At 43.7% G+C, this 16,959-nt stretch overlaps 1 protein-coding gene across 9 annotated transcripts in view; it reads right to left on the reverse strand.

Annotated features, from left to right (window-relative positions):
* The window catches only part of CHD6 (chromodomain helicase DNA binding protein 6), a 188,458-nt gene that overhangs the window by 55,197 nt on the left and 116,302 nt on the right, over positions 1-16,959 (reverse strand). For all 9 annotated transcript variants that reach the window (XM_023534463.1, XM_023534460.1, XM_023534459.1 and 6 more), the window contains 8 exons: positions 13,484-13,648; positions 11,985-12,164; positions 10,867-10,977; positions 8,944-9,146; positions 8,042-8,241; positions 7,165-7,324; positions 2,849-2,938; positions 875-978 (listed from right to left, as the gene is read on the reverse strand). In XM_023534463.1, coding sequence (XP_023390231.1) covers positions 875-978; positions 2,849-2,938; positions 7,165-7,324; positions 8,042-8,241; positions 8,944-9,146; positions 10,867-10,977; positions 11,985-12,164; positions 13,484-13,648 — 1,213 coding nt within the window. The remainder of the gene's footprint in view (positions 1-874; positions 979-2,848; positions 2,939-7,164; positions 7,325-8,041; positions 8,242-8,943; positions 9,147-10,866; positions 10,978-11,984; positions 12,165-13,483; positions 13,649-16,959) is intronic.

Consider the following 16,959-nt stretch of genomic DNA (forward strand, 5'->3'; position numbering starts at 1 on the left):
TTATGTACCAAGTACTGTTCTAGGGAGTCTATACACATTGTCTCAATCTCCAGAGGCGGTTTTGATAGTTTTCCCACTGTACAGGTGAGGAAACAGATCAGAAGTTAATGACCTGCCCAAGGTCAAATGTTTACTAAGCGACAGAGCTGACAGCAAAGGCCAAGCATAACTAACTAGTCCCACTTTAAACCCTGCTCTCCAGTTTTAAATCTGTTAATTCACCTTGCAGGGAAGGTGTGTACCAGGCACATTACAGCGATTGTCATCTGGCACTTTCATCATTCATTTTAAGCACTGGATGAAATAAGGGCAGGAGCTCTGAACAGTGCCAGAAATGAAGAAAGGGGACACTTTCAGTTTTTCCAAGCTACTCAAAAACCTCTCAGTCCCATTTAGTCTCTTGGTTACTACATTAAAAAAAAAATTCTAAAGTTTTTATACCCAGTAGGGGAAAAGATATACACTAAAAATAGATGATCTAGAATGACCTTAGAATTCTGCATAAATATCATATGCTAAAACCTACCTAACATTTTCCCGTTTTATTCCTTCACTCAAGAAACACTAGGTGCCCACCACGTGCCACACACTAGGCCAGACATTGGGACGACAGGAGTGAATGGGAGTGAGGCAGTCCCAGGCCTGAAGAGTGCAGACACAGGCTAGTGTGAGAAAGACACACACTGAACAAGCTCTTTCTGGCCACAGCCCCGCTCCTGAAGTTCCTTCCTGATACTAACATTCACCATATTTCATGACCCACACATCCAACTGGCTGAAATTAAGAGGTCAGGAGTGAGGCTCTGCTTTCTAGGAGACACGTGATAGTACTATGGAGTTTTCAGGAAAGGGGAACATTCACTGAAATACACACCATGTTTGAATACGCCAATCAGAAGGGACTTATCGGCCTCGGCATCCCACCAATCCACTGGGATCTCCACATAGTCGATGTCAGGCAGAGGCACTTCCAGCTCCCTGTGGAAGGAAGGGCATGGACTCATAATTCCTTCAACACAGACAGAAAACAACACAAGAGCTACTGGCCGAACACTGGTTAAGCCACATCCCAAGTTGCAGGCTCAGACACTGAAGCCACAAGGATGCAGAAGGCTGTGGGTCAAGGTTTCTTAACCAGGGCTCTTCGTCAGGCTCATCCAGTGAACTATTTCTGCATATGTACTCGATTTCCAGGTTCCACCTGTGACTGACACAGAATCTTGAAGCACCTACTGGAGAATCATTGTCAGCTGGTCTGGGGCGGGGCCTTGAGACCTATGTGTATAAGGTAGTTCTGAGGGGCCCTTCAGTTGAGAACCACAGCAACATATTATTCATCTGATGGTAGAACAACCTTCTGATGGTTGAATTCACATATGATCAAATGCTGAAGATTTAAGTGTCCAAATCATCTTGGTTCAGCTTGTAGAGATCACAAGCATTATTTAAGAACAGTCTGTGTTGGTTCACACAGGGATTCAAAGAGACCCTTTCCGAGGATTAGTACCATAAAATGTGGCACCTCCTGGCATTGGTCTGTTAATGGTCTGTTGGTCAAAAGTGATCACAAGCTGCATTGCTCCTGGCCAAAGCGATGACTATAATGTGCCCTGGTGGGCAGACACGCAGGGATCAGCAGGCCTGCACCATCGGCCCATCTCTGAGTTTCTGTCCATGATCTTAGACTGCACATGGACCCTCAGCTCACTGTTTTCATTTGTCTGAGCACAGTCCTTACTCTCTGAAGGCTTTGGGGTCTGAGGGAGCATGCCTGCCTGTACGGCTCTTCCCTCCCCATCCCAGCTGCCTGGGATGGCTCCTCTGCAGCATCTGGAGCTGCTTCTTCCACCAGGCTCTTCTTACTGTGACAAAGGGCTGACCTGCCCCTTGCCGGGCCCAGCTCCCTCTGTGGGGATGATGCTCCCTGGCTCCCACCTTTCCAGGCAGTGCTCCCTACCCGGCTCCAAAGGCAGGGCCAACTGTTCTGCTTGCATGGTGCCATGGGCTGATGGCTTTTCTGGGATGATGATTGCTCCTGATTACAAACTGCCCCATGAACAGAACTGTCTCTCTCCTTTTTTAGTACTCCTATGACCACTGAAGCCATCGGCACTGCTCAGTGGGAAGAAAGAGAAAGAAACCATGGCCCCAGGTAATCTCATAGCAAAGTTCCAACCCCAACACTTCTGGTGTCCTCTGGGAATAACAGGCACTGTACAGGGCTGCAGCAAGCCATAGATCTGGGACAGGTGAAGAAGGCTGCCTGGCAACCCCAGTCATAAATTATGACTATCTGACAGCTTTATCAAGTGGCAGCTAGGAGCTTGCTAATCCATTCCCTGAAACCATGGGAGAGTCCCACAGGACTCTACAGATTCAGAAACAGTAATTTACAAAACTGAGGTTCAACAAATCAAACAGGTCACAGGTCAGAGGACTAAAAAAACAAAGGAGAACCAACAAATGCAGAAGAACGAGATTCTGAGTAAAACTTCTCACGTATACCTACTGGATCAAGTGTATTAATCTATACTCATTCTACAGTGTTCAGTTACGGTAGAGAAATGACTGTTTTAAAAGTGATTTTATAACACTATCAGGACAAAAAACTAACTTAAAACCTCACTAAAAGCTGTGCTTTCTCCTTTACTTCCTTGTAGATGACCTGACAAACGGTACTTACCCTGCCTACCTGCTCTAGGTAACTGACGGGTGGGATGGCAAAACCTTCTGGAGACCCAGGGGCCTTCTGGATGACAGGCAGGCGTGTCCACCCCCAGGAGCAGGCATGTTATGGCAACTCTTTAACACTGAGAGCTAAGGTTGATTTTTTTTTTTTTTTTTTTACCTGGCGGGAGTTCCTTCAAATGCTTTATCAGCTGCTTCTCCCAGAATCTCAGCTTTCAGGTAGTAGAGCATCCGGACTCGTAGAAGTACCCTGTGAGAGGTGAGCACATTAATGCAACACATCAGAACCCAGGAGCTGCCTGTGAACTGCCGTGCCCCAGCTGACACAGAGGAACTCTGGGCATTCCCATGTCGCTGGTGATATGAAGTAACTTATGAGAAAGTACTAGAAAAATAAAACTCCAGGTACCAATGACAGACGTTACTGTAATCATCCCCATTTTACACAAGAAACTGTACCATCGGCCATCTGGTAGGTCACCCTGTGAGCCACGTGGGGGCGACAGAAACAGTTTTCCTGCTGGTACTCGCCCCTTCTGGTAGCCACATGACCTCTGAGGCAGAGCTGCCCTATAAGAGGCTGGTTACCAGTTTACTAGTTTACTGAAGAGTAGTAAGTCACATTCAATGATATTGCCTTCAGTTCCACTTGCACATAGTTAAAGGAATATTTCAAGTCCTTCCCATGGCAATACTGCTGGAGGGTAGCCATGTCTTTTCTCCTAAGCTGCTCGACTCCTGTGATTCTGCATGGCCCACACTCAGGCCCCATGGGGATGCACGAACGTGTCTGAAGGAAGTATCTGTTGAGCAACTACTGTGTGCCCTGCACCATGCTGGGTGCTGTGAGGTACATAACAAAAGTAAACGGCTTAACCCTGTTCTTGAGGAGTCCACAGCAATCTAATTGTGAAATGACACCAACCAAGAAAGAACAGAGCACAAAGGATGACAGAGGGGGTCGAGGTAGGAGAAAGCTCAATGATGCAAAAACAGGGTTGAAGTAAGGGTAGGCTCAGGGAAGGCATTTACGGAGACGTTTCATATTCACGTCCACGCTGAAAGGTGGTTTAGAAGAGCGCTTGTAACTTGCTCAATACCAGGAAGGAGTAAAAAGGCTGGCTATTAAAAGTAAAAGCCTGATTACATATACTTATAGTTTTTTTTACTTCTTAGAAACCAATCACATAAGTTGTTCAAAAAAAAAAAAAAAGAGAAAGAAAACACAAATAGTATGTAAAGTATGTACATGTATCACTTTAGGGAAGATAAAGGCAGGCTATAGATTCTCCCATGCTGGTCCATGCACAGAGCATCTCTGAAGAGTCAGGTTAACAGTGGTTGCCTCTGGAGAGGGAAATAGGGGAACTGGAGGTGGGAAGAAACTTTATTTTTGACAAAAATTTTTTAACACATGTATGTATTACCCATTCAAAAGATGTTGATAATGAAGAGTCGAGGCCTCTATAAAAGCCTACTTTTTTAGATGCAGGTAAAAAGTGCCACTGCGGGCTCGAGCTGTAGGTGGCAACACACAAAGTTAGAACTTTTAGGCTGGAAAGAACCCTTATTTTTCTGGTACACCATTCCTTACCTTAGCTGTCAATTGACTCGATTTTGAGTTTTTTTTTTTTTTAAAGCTCAGAGAATAAGAACTCTAAGAATTTATAGCCATCGTTGATGGATCCTTCAGTAAGAACCAGAATGAGGATATCTTACAAACAAACGGAATTCTTGCCTGCTTAGATCTAGTTCAGTCAGAGTGAGGCTTTCTTGAAGATTTAAGACAGAGAAGCCAAGGTGTTAATATTTGGTGGTATCTATAGCCAGAGAGAAGAGAATTTAAAGATAAGAGTATGAGAAGCAAATCAATTCAGAGGACAGATGGACAACTCTGCCTGGAGAGCCACCTCCCTCCGAGTGAGATGATAGTCCCAGCTGGCATCTGATCTCAAAGGGAGGGAGAGCTGGAGTGGGTCTGTAACACCCTGAGTTTAGCCAAACAAAACCCATTAATATTTTGGATGGCAGTTTTGCTTTTCCTTACATCTTACTTTTTTTTAAACATTTTGTTATAAAATATACTTCCAGTAAGTGCGTTCTGCATAAATGTAAAGCTTGATGAACTTCCATAAAATGAAGACACATGTGCATGCAGTATCCAGATTAGGAAGCAGCTCATTTCCCCAGAAGACTCCCTGGTGCCCTGTCCAGTCACCATCCCCCTCGAACAGATAATCACCGTCCTGACTTCTTATAGCTTAGATCTGAAGCAGCTGCTTTTTAATTTTTTTAAGTTCTTTAGATGACAATTTCACGTCCCTAAATTCTATATATGCATAACAAGCAATGCTCTGAGTATTTACTATGTACCAGTATGTATTAGCTCACTTAATCCTCGTACCCATGCTAAGTAGTAAGAACTATTATCATCCTCGTTTTCTAGGTGAAGGAAAGAAGGCACATAGAGGTTAAGGAATTCACCTGCAATGGGGCCAGGATTTAAATCTGAGTCCTCACCCCAGAGCCTGTCTTAACCCTTATCTGATAGTGGGGTGGCAGTAAATTTGCTAAGAGAGCCCACAATCTAGCAGCCACAGTTTAACTTATGCCAAAGAAAATAATAAACAGTAGGCACCTTAACTCAGAGAAGTGCTTTACTGCATTATTCTTTGGTCCTAGGGTAAGGCACGCACTCAGGAAAGGTGTTGGGGGTGGGGGAGGAGGCGATGGTTAGAAATGTTACAGCATTCCTCAAAAGTCAAAGATGGTTCCGGTCACCATGTGTGATCATCTCTGCAGGTGCAGATGGAAGTTATATGTCAACCTCTCCAGCTCAGCCTATTTTCAGCGTTCCAGGCCCACATCTGCAGCTGTGAATGGGACAGCCAAATGCTGTTGTAACTTAACAAGGCAAAACCCAAGTTTTTCATTTTTCTCTTATCTATTACTGAATATAACAATTCTGATTGTCATGGCTACAAGCATTTCCAGTCTCTAAACCTATAAGGCTTATAAGCATTAAGTTAGCTATTTTTTTGTACTTTTTTTTTTATCATGTTATGAATTCTTCCTTAGTCATGCCTCTCATATTTGACCCTTTCTTCCCAATTCCAGTCAGCGCCCTAATCTAGGTCTTCACGACCAATACTTACATTATGACTTAACTCTCCCAGTTGGCCATTCAGCTCTAGGTTTACCTACTTCATCTTGCGAACTCATTGCCAGATTAATTTTTCTCCCTAAATATCACTTGTGCAAGAAATATGGTTGTGTACTATTTACAATAGAGTCCTCAACAGTCTGTCACACGAGGTCTTCCATCAAGGAGTCCTCATGCCTAGCTAGCCTCCTCTTTCTGTCTCCCACACAGTGACTCTGAACATGATTCAGTCACACTGAACATGCTAGTGGGTCCTGCCCTAGTCAGGCTCTACTATCAACAGTACGAGACCTTTAAGTCTCAGATTGAGATCTACTGTCCCCAAAGAGCTTGTATTTAGGTGTACTGCAGTTTTTACAACAGTATTGGGCATGAGATCTATCTTCAAATATTTGGAAGGATGAGACTTCATCTGTTAAAGAAAAAACAAACAAAAACACAACCCAACAGGATAGAACCATTATGTCGATGTTACATGGAGAGAGGAAAAACCTACCAAAAAAACAATCTCATTTATAAGGTAAGAAACTCTTTATAAACAGAGGATTTGCAAGCAGAGGCCTTCTTGCTGCCTACCAGGAAAGCCAGGGATACAACTCTTGCCTGACCTAGCAAGCTGAATTAGATGGTTTCCAAAGGGTCTTTTTAATTCTAATAGATACACTGTACAGTGTATCTATACAATGACATTGGTATAGTGATGCAAATATCCACGTGCAAGCTTCTCATGGTCTTGTGGATGAGCACTCTAACTCCCCAAAACTAAACTTCACAATAACAGTTTCATTTTCTATCACTTTTCCCTGTCTCTCCCTGCCTTACCCGAGCTGTCAGCCTAGGGATATAAGGATATTCTCTCAAAGGCAGGTCCTTTAAATACCTGGAGGCCATGAATGGCAGCAACAAATGAGAAGAGGAAGCAACTTGGCATGGGGAGGCTGAGAGTACTGGCCACTGAGGCCAGTCTTCTGCTCTTGCTAATGTGACCTCAGGGGCAGAGGGAGGGGAAGGAAAAGGAGAGAAAAGAGTGAAATCAGCACAGTGTCTTAACTATATCCTGCAAGTCAGGTCAGAAAAACCCTCAGGGTACAAATGGAACTGGTAGAAAGGTTAGGTTCTGGGGGAGAAGAGATATTGTTAAAGGAGTTACAAAGGCTGTAATGTGAATGAACCACCACCCAGCTAAGACCACACATCTTGCTTTTCCAGACCCTGCAGGACAGTACAGGAGCATCCAGTGGTCCTGCAGGGGCCCCAGGAATCTGGACAGTGAGTGGAACTGCCACCGGCGGATGGGCAGGGGGCACGCTCACTTGTTGCAGTGTTGTTTCAGGTGTTTCTTGTAGCCATCGTCATGCAAGACCACCTCGGGGTTGCAGGTGGCCAGCCAGTCTGCATTCTTTAGCTCTGGGAGCAGCAGCTGGTTCTTCGTCTTCTTCCCCTTCCTCCCTCTGGGAACTGGAGCAGACAACCCTGAAAACAGAAAGGCGGCAGATGAGAAGAGGCAGCCTAAACATGGATGTTAAACCAGAGCTGGGCTGGGCTTGCAAAATGGCAGCCAGGCTGTGCATGGTGGTCCTGGACGACAGACCCCACTCCTCCATCCACCAAGCAGGGATGGTGGTGAGGAGACGTGCCTGGCCCCCAACTTAGTCAACCCCAGGACCATCAGTCATGCAGCAAGTACTTACTTAGCACCCTGTGAGGCTTGAGAAAGGTGTGCCATAACTGTGCCCTTTGGGAACTTATAACCCAGCCAGCAAAAGAGGAACACTTGATCTGAACTGGCAGGTGAGCTACGGCCAAGCACAGGGAAGGAGAAGCACAGTACAAGAAAAGGCACAGGCAGAGGTGGAACTGGGACAGAACAGTAAGATGCAGAAGACAAACCGCCAAGCATGCGGTGTCAGTCCCCCGTTCGGAGGAGGAAGCCCTGTGACACTCAGGTTAGTGGGCAGGACTGGCCGGTAGGAAACTTTAAAAGGGCCCATTGTACTTAAAATATCACAGGTTAACACTGGATGATTCTGAGGGAGACTCAAATGAATCATGATGCTTTCCTACAAGCAACATTCTGAAATATATCTGAGAAAGAGAAGCCCCCCAAAGCACAGCAACATGGACCAACACAGGACAAGGGATGGAAGTGCAAGAGTTCACCTTAGCAGGCACAGCCCTGCCGCCTCTCACCTGAGTGGTTCTGGAGGGTCTGGGCCTGCCCGTCTTTGGTAGGTGTGATAAGTTCCCAAATGAAACTCTTGATCTTCTCGTCCCCCTTGTAATGCTTGACACAGTATACCAGCAGGGCACGACAAATCATCTCCATGTCCTTCTCATTCAGATGCCACTTGAATCGCCCATGAGTCAAGATGTCCTTCCATCGGCCCCAGCTGAAGAGTGGAAATACAGTTGGAGAGAGGAAGGGCCAAGCATGCCCTCAACACCATAGGACAAACAAGAGCCAAGAGGGCTTCTCGTCCTCTGTTGGGTCTGTTAATCGCCCCGAGGGCTTTGCCCTGAAAGGCCTTTGAGGACTGCATGCTGTAGCACACCATGCAGATGTCACGAACGTAACCTACACTTTGGACACTGACAGCTTCATATGGTCACTAAATGTTAAGAAGAAAGAGACGAAAATATTTGGAGTGGGGAATAATAATTTGGAATTAGAACAGAGTCCAGCTGCAGTATTCAAAAGCAATGGTGGGCTCCCAGAAGCTAAACCTTCTATTTCTACCAGAGCCAGAGGCCTGCACGAATCATGCCTTAATGGCAACATCTGTTGCACTGATTCCTTATATATCCTTGGGGGAAAAAAAGGAGGAAATCAGTACCAGGCAGTAAATTAGTAACAGAGATTTGCTGTGACGAGCATATGAGAAAAATCACGGCACGTCTACAATATGGCAGCAGAGCAGACAATGACTGGGGGTCGTGGGTCATGGGCAGAAAGCACAGTTCCTTCTTGCTCTAATAGAGCCTCCATCAGCCCGTAACTTCAGAGGTGACTGGAGAGACCCACCGGACAAATCTCAGGGACTGAAAAACTGAGGGAAAAAACCCAAAATTAAATAGGCAAAGCCAATACCCACCCAAAGATGAGTAGATTCTTCTCTACCCGGAAGCACTCGGCTCGGAGGTAGCGCCTGGTTTTGTCATTGAGGCGCCTGGACCTCGTGGGCCTTTCGTCAGAGTCACTGTCTAACTCTGAAAACTCCATGAGCTCATCCTCCTCAAAGGAGTTGTAGTGTTTGGTCTGCTTTCTCACGCGAGGCCGGTCGATCACTAGGCTTTCCTAGAAGCAGAGAGGACTGTTAGAGAGAAAGCCCTGCTTCTCTCTGTCCCCATCGCAACGCACGAGCATGTCCTGCTGACGTGCGCCTCAGAACACATTTGGGAAAGAACCACCCTGGTCTCATCCTTCAGCAGGAAAGACTGTGTCCATCACGAGCACAGGGAGATTCTCTGGGACTCGCTGAAGTTGATGTGTTCCCTGGCCCCAGTGCTGTCCGTCACCACTTGCTGTCTCTGCAGTCGTTCTGACGGGGATGGGCAGGCAAGGCCCCCCACCGTGCCCGGAGTGGCAGTGTGCTCTTGCCAGGAAAGATGCAGTGGTGCACCGCGGCCGCTCTGCCCAGCACGCAGAGGCAGTCTGCGCTCTGGAGACAGGACGAGTCAGAGGACTGCATCTGCTCAGCAACTTTCTGAAGACACACGTATTCCTGCTGTTCCATGTTCTGACTTCCACTAGTGCTGACTACTAGCCTTTTATCTTTCACCGGGAATGTCATTCCTGGCTCCGGAACCTCACTTATTCTGGTGGCTCCCGTGGCCACCAGCACTGCTTCTCTAGTCTCCATCACTTCATGCTTCTCTCTCCTTCCTCCTGTTCCTCCTCCCAAAGCTAGGATAAATGCCTCTCTCTGGAGCCCAGAGAAATTTCTGGCGTCATCCCTGCTTCGGTCACCTCGCTTCCCACCTTGGAACGCTCCGACTGCTTACTTGTCTATAGGGCGAGAGCTTTTTCTTCCTCCTTTTGCCCACTGTCCTACATACAGAGCAACTTCTCGATTTTGACATTGTAAAACCCAGGTTTTACAGACTCTTCCTATTTGGAGAAGAGGTTGGATTAGGAAACCTCTGGCGATCCTACAGAACAAGAGCTAAGGCTGGGGGCGCTGGTTACTGAATAAGCTGGAGGTAAGCAGGGACTGTCTCTGGGGTTTGTGGTCTATGAGAGTTCAATCCTCACCTGAGAAGACATACTAATAAGTGATGTATGCTCATCTTGAAGTAAGGCGATAGGGTCAGAGATGGAGAGAAGGGAAATGAACATTTAAGGAGTGCCTCACAAAGGGCTAGGCAGTTATATTCACAATTGTTATCTGCGACTCTGCTAAGTGGGCATCACTACCTCCTTTTTTCACATGACTTTTATCTCTTGTCTCAGTGAGGCCAAGTACCTTGCCCAAAGGTGTACACCTAGTCAGGGGCAGAGCCATTATTCACACTCTGGTTTTATTTCAAGACCGTTCTCTTTCTCATGAACAGAAATGGGAAAATTCAAGATACTGAAAGAATGGAAGTGAAGCCAACAATCTTTTTCTCATCATGCTTTTTTCACTCTTCTCAGTATTCATCAGAGGTGAAGCTTCTTTCATAGGAAGTGTTTTAACAGAGGTAAAATAGTCACATGCCAAAGATGGGATACTGGCTTGGGTCAGAGGGGTGAACTTGACCTGTCTGGCAATTTCCAGTTCTAACTACCTTTGTGTGATTTCCCAGGTGCCCATCAGACTGTATATGTCCCGTTAGGGCATTTTTATACTCCAACAGTTGACATTGATCAAGCTCTGTCTATATGCTAGGCATGTTTTAAGTGCATTATTACGTTTAGCATTGCATTTAAGAATTAAGCCTCAGTAGTAAATAATGACTTGAGCTGATTGGGAATTTATGTTCCTGTAAGACACCAGTGAAATGTTCAATGGAATAAAATATTCTTAATGCTGTACCTTTTCATTCTTTGCTTCGGTGTCCAGTTCAGCTATTTTAGCCCATTTTTGCCAAAAATTCGGGTCATCTAAGGAAATATCTGTTCTGTTTCCTGAAGCCACAAAGCTTGCCTGTGAAGAAGACAGGAGTCAATGAACTGTGCTCGAGCACAGCACAAAAAATCACGCCTGTGTTATTTTAACTCTACCAGACACTTGAATAGAGCCTCCAAAATGAATGCGAAAATCTCAAAGTTATTCTTTTTTAAATTTTACTTTAAAGACTGGGTGAGGAAATTACAGTTTCAACCTACAGGATCATTTTTTGGAACTTAAACACGGAAGCTGGAAGACAACCCCAGAAGACAATGGCAATGTATTACCAGATGTCTAGTTCCCTGTGAAAGGGTTAATTCTTAAAACTCCCCTAGATATGACTTTTCTTTCACTTCACCAGTAATCAAATGTCTGCCATGTGAAAGGCACTGGGCTGGGCAGTATGAAGTGCGCAGAGGTAATCAACATCTATAAAGCACAAAATGTCCTACTGAAAATTTTCTACATAGTCACCAAACAGGAGATCTAACCAGACAGGTCACAAAGCTCACAGAGCCTGTGGTCAGGGAAACCTGAGAGTGATCTGATAAGTGGTCCTATCAGCTGAATTTGAAATTCAGTGACCCGAAGGGCAGAGGAAAGAGGCGCCTAGACTAGAAACTGGGAACCTTGAGTAAAATCTCTTTTCTCATGAAATGAACAAAACACTTGCTTGAATGTGAAGAATGGAGTGTTCACGGGACTGCTGATCAAGGAGTGCTCTACAAGGGAATCCAGGCGACCGCTCAAGCAAGTTTCAGAGCACTCTTTGCCAACAGCGAATAGTGCAAACTGTAGACTGAGGGGTCTACCCTGCCTGGTGAAGATCAGCTCCCAAAGGTTGGGACTGCTGTTCTCTTTCTGTAGCTTCTGACTCATTACTGACACCCACTCTAAGAACCTGTACCTTCGGAGTGTCACCGAGAATAAATGTGCAGCCAGACAATCTCAACAGTTCGCGTTTAGAGAAACAGAAGCCTGAAGAATGAACAATTTTCTTCTCACTGCCCCCCAACACGGACCCTGGAGAGGAGGTGCTATACCTTGGCAAAAGTGGACCCCTTCCCTTCAGACTGGATGGTGATGGTGTGGGTTCTCCTCTGCAGAATCTGGTCTATGTCCTCTTCGCAGAACTTGGAGCCTTCATCTTCCTCATCCATTAAGGCTCCATAAGCACCTTTCCGGAGCAAATCCTCTACCTCCATTTTTGAAAGCTGCTGTACCTGGACAGGTCACCAAAAGCTACTCATAAAGTGGAAAATGCACATGAGAAAAACAGCCTCAAATCTGGCCATCATGATTCAGCACACAGTTCCTCCACCAACTCAACACGGCAGAAGGATAAAGACATGGACAACAAGATTTAGAAAATGAAAATCCAAATAAAGGCACTCAAGAGAACTACGGGGAGGGCAGGCAGACAGTCCTCTATAGGAGCTCTGGAATACAACCCAGCACATGACCCAAAGGCCCCTAGCATTCTTCGTAACTTTGGTTATTATCAAATGTCACAAGCCATTAAAACTATGCACCACTAAAGAGGACATATTTAATGTTTATTTTATATTTTAGTTTGAGTCTGTATCTTTAAAAACCTCCAGATGTACCAAATGAGCTAAAGAATAATGATTTCTTCATTATTAAATAAATACATTTAGTATTGGAAATGACGTCATTTCTTAACTAAAGAAAGGATCCTGTGCCAAGTGTGATCTTCTCAATTGCTTGCTGAAAACAGGAAATGGGAGTTCAAAACACCCTTTCCTGGTTCTAATTAAGAATCTGGTTCTCTTTATATCAATCACAAGAGGGAATTCCATGACTTGCAGCACTGGTAACTTGAAGTATTATACTTAGCAACATATGCATAGCTAAGAGGATAAAGAACATCTGGACTAAAGACAACTCATTTAGAAGGTTTTAATTCCCAACCTTTGATGCCCTGAGCCCAGAGATTAAGGAGATATTCTGCTTTGTTTGCCTAAACTTTAATACAATTTGGGAATCTTAGCTGTACTTTTATCCCCTCTACAGGGAGAAAAAGATATACTAACTGTCATATTTCAAGCTGCTAATCTAGTCATTCATTTATTCACTGACCATCATGCATTGAACATCTTTAATATGCCAAGTACTGTCAGGGGCCTTGGGGGATGCAGGTAACGTAGGTCCCATACCCTTAGGGAGCTCAAAGCCTGGACTATGAGATAAAGCATGGGGACAATAGGTAATTTAGGGTTAGGAATGTTAAGATCTACTAACTTCTAGTGGGCACTGTTAGAAACTATTTACTGAAATGTTACTGCATGTTGCCCGACATCCTACCATATAACTGCGTCTACAAGTTTCCTTTATCCATCTACGAAATGCAGAGACCCGCCCCTGAATTATTCTCTACTGCAGGGAATTACCCAACAAAGTTCTGTGGCATGACTCAATTTAGTAAAGTAAATCTTAAAATAGCCGCGGGAAGGAAAAACCCAGAGAGGCCCCAGTAGTGTGGCAAATGCTTAGCCTCCAGGGCAGGGGTTGTGATACTCACTCCGTTGGTGCTGCCCTTGCGGTTGATGTCCTGGAGAACAGCCTTGTCCAGACCCAGCTTTAGGCTGGCCTTGTCGAACATCTCCCGCTCATAGGAGTTCCGAGTAATGAGGCGATACACCTTCACTGCTTTACTTTGGCCTATCCGGTGACATCGGGCCTGAGCCTGGGAAGGAAGGAGGGTCATATACATCATGTCACCAGATACAAAGGCAGCAGCCCAAGGAATAGGGAAATGCTTAAATTCCATACAGTATGAGGGACCAGGTCTCACGGTTATGAATCATGGGACTGATTTAGGAACAGAATTCACCCGAATGTCAGCTGCCCCTTCAAGGCCCCTCATTTCATTGTCTATTATTTATTGAGTGACCACCATGTGCTGGGATAAAGAGATGAGAAGACCATGGCCTACACTACCCTCTCTAGGCTGTGATCTTAGCGAAGGCACTCCTTCTCAGGTCGCTGCCCTGCTCTTTTGGGAAATAACTCAGAGCTGGCAGCACCACTTTTTAACCTTTCCATTTTACTATAGAATATTTCACACATGGACCAAAGTAAAGAAAAGTATAATAGCCTCTTTATGGACAACCTTGTTTTATCTCTATCGTGACTCTACCCTCCAAGATTATGATGAAGCAAACCCTTGGCACCATAATGTTTCATCCTTACATGTTTCAACATGTATTTCTAAAGACGCTTGTAAAACATATTACTGTTGCCATACTTCAAAAAATGAATACTTAATACAATCTAGTCAGTGTTTCAATTTCCCTGCTAATCTCATATATATTTTCTAAAGTTCGCTTGTTTGGATCAAGATCCAAACAAGGCCCACTCATTGGTCGACATGCCTCAAGTCTCTTTTAATCTATAGATACTCCCTGACTTTGAGCTCCTTTGTCAAATGCAATTTATTTTCTGGAAGAGACCAGATATCCTATAGTTTCTCACAGTCTACATTTGGGCACCTGTATTCTGGCTGTGCCACTGAACAGGTCTCTCTGTTCCCTCTATTTCCTCTACTAGGAATTATATTTTGAGACTTAATCAGGCTAAGATTTCATTTTTGGCAAGCGTATTTCATAGGTGGTATTGAATTTCTATCAAGAGGTCCATGATGTCTGGCTGTCTTTCTTTTGAATTGATAATCATTGCCTAGAATGATTATTTCATTAGGGGTTACAATTCCCCTCACTAATTTTTTGGTTACCCTGATGTACACTTTATATAAAAGAGACAAGCTAAATGTTTAATCCTTTCTCTTTATTTAATCAGTTTCCAAAATAACACCCTCTAAAAGTGACCTATGAAGATTTTTATTATCAGATTCTTAAGGAACATAATGAAATTACACATTTAAATATGTTTCATTGCATTGCTCTTATTATTCTTATTGTTGCTCAAATATGGCCTGTGAGAATCTCTTCAAGTAGGCTCCTGAGTTCTTTTGACATGATCCATACATATATGGAAAGGAGGAAAATGAGAATAAACTCTGGTGTTATAATGGATTTGGAGGTACCCTGTGAGCTCGCAGTTAGAGGTTGTGTGTGTGTGTGTCTGTGCGCGCATACATACACATACAGATAAAGGAACAGATATGGCAAATGTCTGTATTTAAGTTTTTATGTTACATCAAAGACCAGTAGCCTCTGACAGCTCCCCTGCTTTCTGGTATAACATGTCTCATGATCCTATTGTTACGTTTCCTGCCCAAACCTGGATTCAGCCTTTTTTTCCAAGGAGTCCTAGTTCCTTTTACTGGGAACCAATAATTAGAGACAACAATCTAGATGTCCTGGGGATGCTCACTGCCACTAGGCTGATCCCTGAGTCTGGGCCCATTCAGTGGGCGAAACTAGAAGTGTTTGTGAGTGTACAGTAGATACGACCATAAGCACAGGTAACACAGAACACATCATGAGATCATATCGATATTTAAAATTCAAATTTAGGACTATGAGATTTAACCACATTTCTGTATTTCTTTTTAACCATGTTTAAAAGCTCAGTTCTCAACCACAACAATATCATTACTCATTTGATTTATCCCACAATATATGCAAGTCTCAGAAAAAGAGTATCATTATAATCTCCCCAAAATATAATTACTGAAAACCATGTAAGCTTTTTGTTTTCTCCTGCTCGGAGTTATATCTCAGTAAATATGTTCAGTCAAATTATAGTGTTTTAAACACATACTTGCAGGTGGGTTTCTTTTTCACAGTGGTAAGATTAGCAATTTTGAAACTACTTTCTGTGTAATCTAGGATTGAGCAAATAGGTGCATATACTGAGGATAATAAGTCAGTGTTTTGACTATTAGAAAAGAAAGTTACAAATATGGAAAGAAGAAAAACTAGAATAACTCTGTGGTGTTAGAATGGATTTGGAGGTATCAGTATTCACTCATGATTAGGTGTGTGCATGCGTGTATGCGAAGTGCATAAATACAAACAGAAATAGACATGGATGTGTGTAGTCCTGTTAGTTTATGTATACGCATGTTTATATACAGATACATGCATGTTATTATGTATATTTATACTGTGTGTATATGTATTCTAGCTATGTTCACTGAGAGAGTCGAGAACCAAGGTCATCCCAGTGGCAAAGAATAAAACTAACTCTCAGATCTTGGTTTCTAAATACCATTCTCCATAAGACAGAACCAAGGCATGTTGGAGAAATGGTTAATTCCAAGGCTGGGGTAGACAAAGTATAGGATGAGCCTGGAACATATTACTGTGCCAGGATGTAAGGAAGTACTCAAGGATGATGGAGACAGATCAAAGTAACGCTTGAAACTTGAGGAGGCTTCCACTGGCTAAGTCTAGGACTATTCGAACAACAAAATAAATAAAGATAGTGACGGACTATCACCCACTGAATAAAAAAAGAACCATGAGTACATACTGACATAAATAAACAAATGGAAGAAAAGGGAAAACTCTTCCTTATAGTATAATGTAACCAAAAAATGTAGGGTGACAGAAAAATCACCACTTTGCAACCATCATAGTGATGAATGATTCAGGCAAAAATAATCAATGGAAACTAAAATCAGTGTGTGAAACTCTGATGAGGAACAGGACATTTACATAGTCTCTAAGTATCTCTCCAAAATCGTTTATTAATGTCAAAGGAAAAATATCAACTTTTAGTGGAGAAATCTGGCAGACTCAATTAAGAGACAAAAGTCTGTATTACCAAACAGACATCATGTTCCTCTTGATGTGATATACTGACAAGGACATAACACCTCGGTTATGTCCTGAATCCAATCCCGAGGAGATACAAACACAAACTGAGGGACGATCTAGAAAACAACTGGTCTGTACTCTTCAAGAACATCAGGTCGTGAAAGAAAAAGAAAAATGGAGGAACTAGATTAAAGGCGACAAAAGAGATATGAGAGCTTTAGGTAATGGGTGATCCTGGATTGGATCTTAGTTAGACTGGGGAATAATAGCT

The sequence above is a fragment of the Pteropus vampyrus genome, unplaced genomic scaffold, assembly GCF_000151845.1.
Source record: "Pteropus vampyrus isolate Shadow unplaced genomic scaffold, Pvam_2.0 Scaffold125, whole genome shotgun sequence".
Lineage (NCBI taxonomy): Eukaryota > Metazoa > Chordata > Mammalia > Chiroptera > Pteropodidae > Pteropus > Pteropus vampyrus.